Source organism: Lepidochelys kempii, chromosome 15 (genome assembly GCF_965140285.1).
Source record: "Lepidochelys kempii isolate rLepKem1 chromosome 15, rLepKem1.hap1, whole genome shotgun sequence".
In the NCBI taxonomy this organism is placed as follows: domain Eukaryota; kingdom Metazoa; phylum Chordata; order Testudines; family Cheloniidae; genus Lepidochelys; species Lepidochelys kempii.
Genome location: NC_136394.1, coordinates 28,277,643 through 28,286,619, shown reverse-complemented (window position 1 = coordinate 28,286,619; position 8,977 = coordinate 28,277,643). Strand labels below are relative to the sequence as shown.

The 8,977-nt window shown below is 47.7% G+C and overlaps 1 protein-coding gene across 2 annotated transcripts in view; it reads left to right on the top strand.

Moving 5' to 3' along the window:
• Positions 1-6,938: 6,938 nt before the first annotated feature.
• HECTD4 (HECT domain E3 ubiquitin protein ligase 4) overlaps positions 6,939-8,977 on the top strand; it is a 121,496-nt gene continuing 119,457 nt past the window's right edge. For both annotated transcript variants that reach the window (XM_073313568.2, XM_073313567.2), the window contains exon 1: positions 6,939-7,375. In XM_073313568.2, coding sequence (XP_073169669.2) covers positions 7,214-7,375 — 162 coding nt within the window. In that variant the 5' untranslated portion in view covers positions 6,939-7,213. The remainder of the gene's footprint in view (positions 7,376-8,977) is intronic.

Here is an 8,977-nt window from a genome sequence, read left to right as displayed (position 1 = left end):
GTTCATCTCCCAAGCACCCCTCCTCACCAACAGGTGGCATTTAAACACCTCTCTCCTTAAAAGGGCCATTTTAGTTGAATTCTTGAATGTGAAAATTGCAGATGATAATAAAAAAGGCAATGTTAAACACCTTCTTTCTCACATTCTAGCTGGGTTACACTTGTAAAATGCAATGCCACAGTTTTATTATAGCACTAAAATATACTAGCTTCCAGTTCCTCTCACGTTTAACTCTGTGTCAAATACACATTTCATTAAAATGTTTGCCAGGAAGATTGTTCATTACTAAAGTTTTCTATAAGAAACTGTTCTCACTTCTTTTAATATCTCTTTCTGTCTTTTTCCCCCTTTCTCAAACATATCCTGTTACCAAACAAAGTGTTACCCAGAGATTATCATTACTCAATCCGAATGAAAGAGATGTTACTTTTTTTCTCACTGCAGTTATGTGAGAGAAGTTTGAAACTATTTTTTCACTATTAATTTTGTCCCTTCTTCCTTGTTAAATACTGATTTACGCACCCTCTATGTTTTGAATGAAGCAAAAATTTACAAGGCTGTATTTGTTTAATTTGTTGAACAGTTGCTTCAATTCATGTGACACCTTATCATGAAAACACAGTCTTTCTTGAGTAGCAGTGTTATTAATGATGGCAGTATGCTCTATGAATAATATTTACGAGGTACCTACTGCTGAAGAGCAAGGAGGTAGAGCACTAAACACCATTTACTTCAGCTCAGATAAAATAGCAACTATTCACAACTTTTCTTGTGAACATATTTTAATACCACAATGGTACATTTAAAAGCAAAAACACTCAGAATCCAAAGTATTTTCATCATGTTAGAACAATTTTATAACTGTGGGCCAAGACAATGTTCCTTTAAAGGAAGTTATAAAATAAGCAAAGAGTGAGTTTCAGGTGAGAGCGGTGAGGTTCCATGTTCAGCTCACCAGAAGGCCATGTGGGCCATGAAGGTGATGGGCGCCACATACACATTGCACATCCGCTTATGGGACTGGGGACTCTGCTGCTTGGCTAACTTCATTCCAGAACCTGGCTCCCGGGGCAGACACAACTACAACTAAAGAAACTCCAAGAGACAGTTTTTTCTGAGGTTCTTTTATAGCAGTGGTTCTCAAACTTTTGTACTGGTGACCCCTTTCACACAGCAAGCCTCTGAGTACGACCCCCCTTATAAATTAAAAACACTTTTTTATATATTTAACACCATTATAAATGCTGGAGGCGAAGCGGGGTTTGGAGTGGAGGCTGACAGCTCATGACCCCCTGAGGGGTCCCGTCCCCCAGTTTGAGAACCCCTGTTTTATGGAAATAAAGATAAAGCAGGCAGGTGGGTGACCAAGCAGATCAGAAACAATTAAATCAATAAAATCATTCTGACTTTTTGCACAAGTCTACTAGTGGATTTTGGTGAATTCCACCTAATATTTGAAGTTTTATTTCTCCCACCCATGGAAATAGTTGAAATACCAGGTTTCATCATGATCCATTGAAGGCATTATGCTAGTCACTCCTTTCTTGGTGAATTTTCCCCTCGCTGACACATTGACTAAGACAAGCTACTGGTTTTCCTTTTCCTCACAGCAGGTTGGGGGCTTAGTGGCGGTCAAAGAATGAAAGGGAGGGTTAGGCTATGATGTCACAACTCATTATGTAAGCTTGGGGCGGATGTCCAGTGTAGGGAATTGATATGGTGATCAGATAAAATGGATTGGGATGACAAGATTCAAGGTTCCTATGACTGGTATAACAGAGAGCCAACCCTCCCTCCTTTATAGTTTCCCTTAACCCTCCTTCAAGGTGGGATGGCAAGGTCCCATGAGTGGACTGGCTAGGAACCAGGATGGGTAAGGGGGAAGGCTGCAAGCAGCCCCCCAAGTAAATATAAATGATTGTGGAATTACCTGCACTGTACAATTTTATCTGCCAAATACTCCCAGACATTTAAGAATAAGTTACAGCCGAATGAAACCACATCCAATGTCTTCTGTCCTTCACACGGCATAGCCGGACAATGATACTTATGTAAAATAATCCCTCTTCCCACCCTATCTAGGAATGAGAGACAGCAAGGATATCAGAACACAAGAAGAACATAATCTTAAATTTACTAACAATTGTTTATTAATTTGCAATTAGGCAGAACTGCACTAACAAAGGATAAATTACCCGTACTTACTGCTATATATTAATTCAATAACTGATAGTTAACCAGATAGCTCTTTGCACATTCTATTAAACCAAGCTCTCCACAAAGATTAAATATAATGATGAATGGCAACAACCCCTAGTGTTCATGTGGCAAAGTATTGAGTCAAATTTCACTAAAGGGGATTTCTAAAATTTCTGCACTGTGCAGGGTTGCCAGTTTTGGTTGGACATATTCCTGGAGGTTTTCGCATATAACATAATCTTTAATTAAAGATTAATCTTTAATTCCTGGAGACTCCAGGACAATCCTGGAGGGTTGGCAACCCTAGCACTGTCTCCCATTTACAGTTAAGTGGCGTTTTAGTGACCAAACTGCAGGTCAGGTTACTTACCTCTTGCAGAGATTCACAACATCTGACTGTCTGGAGACTGGCCCATTGTAGGGACGGAAATCTGGAGCCTGAGCAGCTGCTTATCTGGAAGCTTGGAGCTGTGAAGTCTATGGACTGGAAGTGCAGTGAGCACCTGACTGCTCTCCCCAGTCAGTTGTGAAGACAGTGCATGGGAATCAGCTGTTATAGGATGTGGCTGCCCAACTTCTCCATGGCTTGGGTTGCTGTGACGATATCAGGCTCACATGTAAGTCCCTCTAATGACTCCCAGTCAGCTTCTGGTTACAATTTAATGCCTTGGGCCTAATTTTCAAGGCAACTAATGGATCAAGCCCCAGCTACATTAAAGAACAAATTTCAATATATAAAACACAGTGAGCACCTCCGGCAAAATGCAGATCACAAGGCACAGAATTAAGCCTGTGAGAGCTGCGGACAAAGCATTCTAAGTCTAGGGGATCCAGCTACAGAACAGTCTTCCAGAAGAAATAAGGTGAATCTAGTCAGCCCGGTTTTGGGAAACATTACAAAAGCTTCCTTTTTCAGGAAGCTCTTCCACCATAAGTGATGCTCACAATACAAACATCCTCTCCTAGTCCCATTCCCAACCCCCACTAAAAGAATTATGTATATATGTAAATGATACCTCAAGCAGAGTTTAGATCCCAAGAAGGGAGACGTGTCAGAGATTCCATGAAGTCTGCTAGGAACCTCACTATTGCTATGGAAAGCACTCAGACACTCACTTGATGGGTGGAAGCGTATGCAGGTAAGCTAGATAGGCAGCCGTCATTAGTTCTTCCAATGTTATTTCCACTACAATATACGCATACTTATTTTTATGATCGCTTCCTTTGTTCCTATCTTATAGAAATTAATGAAAAAAGTAAAACTCCCACACCTGGTCACAAAACACTCGGCCCAGTTACTATTTTGTAACCAAACTCTGTGAATTAAACTAACCTCAGCAGCTTCTCTATTTCTCCAGGGAGATGCTGTTGGAGCAGCTTGTTTAATCAGCCAGGATGCAGTTGCCAGCCCCCAACTGCCATAGACTCTTCACAACATTCCACCACTTCTTACTGTCTGAGGTGCTCCAGCGTGGTGATCAGGTGACCTAATGGATACGTTCCATGGGGAAAAGAAAAGGAGGACTTGTGGCACCTTAGAGACTAACCAATTTATTTGAGCATAAGCTTTCGTGAGCTACAGCTCACTTCATCGGACGCTGTAGCTCACGAAAGCTCATGCTCAAATAAATTGGTTAGTCTCTAAGGTGCCACAAGTCCTCCTTTTCTTTTTGCGAATACAGACTAACACGGCTGTTACTCTGAAACATTCCACTGTGGTCACTGTTTTCTTTGTTTTGCATTGATCAAACATACAACTATCTTCTACGAATCTATGAACTACTATTCCTAATTGTCACAAAACCTTCTTATTCCAACATTCCATACTTTTCCCTTTTAAAAAGGATTCCCTGAATGACAATTCGTTTTCAACTACCACAAAACCTTCCAGTTCCAACTTTCTGCATGTGCAGTGCAGAGGAAAAGAAAATCCCTTTCTATATCAACACATTACTCCTGCAGCAGCCTCTTCTACTCCCCTATCTTGAGCAGATATGTGGCAGTGGTGTGATCTGAAATATTGTACATCTGTGGTTATCAAGCTTTTACACGGTCAGTGTCCAACTGTTGGATTGAATCTGTAAACCCTTTACAGAGCTCAAGGACAAGCCGTGTTCAACCCAGGTGGCTTGTGTATCGTAATGGTGTACACCATCCCCCAGCCTCATGGAACTCATAGGTATAGAGCGGTTTTATTTTGTGCTGAGCTAGAAGAGCTGATCATTTAAGTGGAGAGAGGCCTGTAATTCTGAAGCCCACTCCTCAGGTTTATATATACACAGCAGAACCTCACTAATTTGTACTATGCTAATCTGATATATTACAATTCCCACACAGATCGCAGCTGTCTCCCTCATCTCTCAGCAAAGATGTGGATAAGCCTCATATTACTATGGCTTCAAGATTTTTGAAAATAAAATACCACAGAACATTTACTATGATGCAAGCAATAGTATACTTACAATCATGGCTGTTTTCAGAGTAGCAGCCGTGTTAGTCTGTATCCACAAAAAGAAAAGGAGGACTTGAGGCACTTTAGAGACTAACAAATTTATTTGAGCATAAGCTTTCATGAGCTACAGCTCACTTCATCGGATGCATGCAGTGGAAAATACAGTGGGGAGATTTTATATACACAGAGAACATGAAACAATGGGTGTTACCATACACACTGTAACAAGAGTGATCAGGTAAGGTGAGCTATTACCAGCAGGAGAGAAAAAAAACCTTTTGCAGTGATAATCGAGGTGGGCCATTTCCAGCCGTTGACAAGAACGTCTGAGGAACAGTGGGGGCGGGGGGGAATAAACATGGGGAAATAGTTTTACTTTGCGTAATGACCCATCCACTCCCAGTCTTTATTCAAGCCTAAATTAATGGTGTTCAGTTTGCAAATTAATTCCAATTCAGCAGTCTCTCATTGGAGTCTGTTTTTGAAGTTTTTTTGTTGAAGAATTGCAACTTTTAGGTCTGTAATCGAGTGACCAGAGAGATTGAAGTGTTCTCCAACTGGTTTATGAATGTTAGAATTCTTGATGTCTGATTTGGGTCCATTTATTCTTTTACGTAGAGACTCTCCAGTTTGACCAACGTACATGGCAGAGGGGCATTGCTGGCACGATTGCATATATCACGTTGGTGGATGTGCAGGTGAACGAGCCTCTGATAGTGTGGCTCATGTGATTAGGCCCCGTGATGGTGTATATGTGCACATCTGTGCAGACACCTGCACATCTGCCTCTACATTTTTTGGTGTGCATGTCTGCACACAGGTCTCTGAACTGGCACTGAGAGAGGGTTGAAGCAGTTAAGGGTGGGATTTGATGGGAGCTGTATTGGTTATAGGACTGGTGATGAAATTATGTTTGGTCGGGTAAAAGGAAGAAGCGCTTCACCTTGGGTCAGTTTTTACTTTGGACCCCGCTATATCCTTCTCCTTTTAAATGTATGTCAAAAGTGCCAGTGTTGGGAAGGTGCCCTTTGGTGTGGAATAAAATCAAAATAAATCAGATAAATGTGGGCCTGTCTGCACGGGTGTGCACCGAGGACCCTAGGTGACAGACCCTGGGAGCCCTGTAATGAGGGACGGGAGGCTATGGGAAGAAGGGGAAAGTGAGTCACAGAGAAAGCAGGTGGAACTAAGGGGGAGGCAGGAAGCTCAGGCTAGGAGGGGTCACAGAGCCATGGTGAGGAGGAATAAATGGGACCCAGACTTGTAGGGGCCAGGGAGCTGGGGGAGGGGGGGCACCAGGATGGCACAGGCATGGGAGGGAGAGGACAAAGTGGGGTAGGCAGGGAGTCGGAGGGAGGAGGGGCAGGCGAGAAGTCGTGGGGGGGGCGGAGTGGGTGAGGCAGGAAGCGGAGTGGGACAAGCGGGGAACCTGGGGGGGGGGGAAGGAGCGGAGTGGGGCAGGCGGGGAACCGGGGGGGGGGGGAGCGGAGTGGGAGCAAGCAAGGAACGGGGGGGGGAGGGGGGAGCGGAGTGGGGTAGGGGAAGAGCGGGGAAGTGGAGCGGAACAAGCGGGGAGCCGGGTGGGGGGGAAGCGGAGCGGAACAAGGGGGGAGCCGGGTGGGGCAGGGGAGGAGCGAGGAAGCTGAGCGGAACAAGCGGGGAGCCGGGTTGGGGGGAAGCGGAGAAGCGGAGGGAACAAGCGGGGAGCCGGGTGGGGGGGAAGCGGAGAGGGGCAGAGGAGGAGCGGAACAAGCGGGGAGCCGGGGGAGGGCGAGGAAGCGGAGGAGCGGAACGAGCGGGGAAGCGGAGCGGAACAAGCGGGGAGCGGGGAAGCGGAGCGGAACAAGCGGGGAGCCGGGGGGGTGCTGGGGGGGGAGCGGGGAAGCGGAGCGGAACAAGCGGGGAGCCGGGGGAGGTGCTGGGGGGGAGCGGGGAAGCGGAGCGGAACAAGCGGGGAGCCTGGGGGGGAGCGGGGAAGCGGAGCGGAACAAGCGGGGAGCCGTGGGCGGGAAGCGGAGCGGAACAAGCGGGGAGCTGGTGAGGGGGAAGCGGAGCGGAACAAGCGAGGGGCCGGCAGGGGCAGAGCTGTCGGGGCAGCCGGGGGGGGACAAGGAGGAATAAGGGGGGGGTGTCTTCTAGGAGGAGACGGCAAAGCAGGGGGTCCGCCGCACGCCTGAGGGGCGGAGCTCTCGGGGGGCGGGGCCGCCGGGCCGGGGGCGGGGCCTTGGCGCGGGGGGCGGGGCGCTGGGGAGCCGCGGGGGGGGGGGGGTGTATTGTTCCCGGCGCGGGGCATGCCGGGCCCGCCGCAGCCCGCAACATGGCGTCGTGCTGTCACCTGTGTGTGTGAGGAGGGGAGCAGGAGCTGGACGCTGCGCCCCGGGCACGGCCGCCGCTAGAGAGCCCCGCGGCCCCGCTTCCCCTCAGGGACCCCCGGCGCCCAGCTCCCTCCCGCCAGCGCGCCAGGGACCCCTCTCCCTCCCCTCCCCTCCCCACCTCCCCCCGCCATGCGGGGGTAGCGGGGCCCGCCTCGCTTCTGCCCCAGGGTCGCCCGGTGCCAGCCCCATGGGGTCCCCGGCGGCCGCCGCGGCTGCGGACTCGGCCCAGTGGCTCTCGGTGAAGGAGGAGACCATCTTCCTACACGACGGGCTGATCCGGGTCACCGACCTGGCCGAGCTGCCCAGCGAGATCGTCGGGGTGGCCGAGCCCGGGGACACCGAGCTGGAGGTGAGGCCCCCCCTCCGCGCCCCCACCACACACCCCTGCCGGGAGGGGGCTGCTCCATGGGGCAGGGCGGGGGCTGTTAGGGTGAGTGGGGGGGGGTGAGGATGGAGAGGAGAAGGCTGCCCAGCGAGGGCTTGGGGGGACTGGGCGAGGATGGAGGTGGTGGGAATCCAGGTGAGGAGGGTGGTGATAATGAGGGGCAAGGATGAATGACACAGGGAGGGTGGAGGTTTGGGGAGGCTGGGATGGAGAATGGTGGATGTGAGGAGGTGATAGATGATTTTGCGGGGGTGGGGGTACTAAATCCAGAGATCTAAGTGGCCCAGGGTATTGATCAGTCCCTAACTAATGGTGACGGGGATGGAGAGGGAATGTTGATGGAGGGTGAAGGATTGAATCAAAATCTCCTTGTTATGGGTAGGGTTAAAAAAAAAAAATCTGTGTATTCTAGAACAGGCTTTGACATATTGATTTTTATTTATGGTTTTATCTTGATTTTAATGGTTGTTTTTGTATGGTTAGTAATTAAATCTATTTGTCTTATTGCAAAGCATCTGGGATACTTGGTTATCTAGGTGCAGTATTTAGGCTGTGGTAATGATTATTATTAAAAAGCAAGAGGAACAGCTGGGTTCTTCATCACAGTTTCTGCCCCTCCCACAAATGTTGGTAGCTCTGGTGGAAGGCGAATTGTGCATCTGTGTGTATTTATGTATTATGTACAATAGGTTTTTTTTTCCCAGTGGTGTTTCCTGTGACTGTGTGTAGATTGCATCTATTCGGTAGGCTGTATATTTTGCTGTATGTCTCTCTTCTTCTCCTCACTCTGTCACCCCACCCTCTCTCCCAGGCAGTGTAGCTTGCAATGACACAGGGTCTTTGTCAGAGAAGCAGAGTGGTGTTATCTAAGTGGGGATGGTTCAGCAGCTTTATCTATGTACTGTGTTAGGTCAAAGGCATTTATTTAGGCCACAACCCCTTTACTGAGGGTTTGGCTGCGTTCCAAGGTGTTGCCAAGAACCCACAAGCCACAGCAGGTGCAAAAGCCTGCAGTCTTGACAAAATCACTGCTAGATTCTGGTGACAGGCAGCTAAATTTGCTGTTTATGAAAATTTCCTCCAGCATTATCTAAAAAAGGAAGGTTACTATTATTATTTATTATTATTTTGCTGAGTTTGACTCTTTCCTCATTGGGGGTGGGTCTTGGAGCATGGACTGGTTGTCATGAAATGGATATTGGCACAAGTCACCCACCATAAAAGGCTCTCCCTATTTGTGTGATATCTCCTGTTTGTTTATTTTTATATCTCTGTCTAAATGCCATGACTCCTCTCTTGTGATCTGAATCCACTTTGATTTTCAGTGAAAATGTATTCAGAAATTGATTTAAACCTCAGTATATACTTGTGGAAGTAGTAGTGAGCAAATCATCTAATTACTGTACTAGAATGTCTCATGGGCAAGCTTAGATCTCTAGTGTGCTTGTTCCCCCATACAGGATTCCTGTTTTTTCTCTGATACACTCTTATTTTTACGATTTTACAAACTAGACCAGAAACTTGCTCCAAAATGAAACGTGACATGGAGGGCCTTAGTATTGGAAC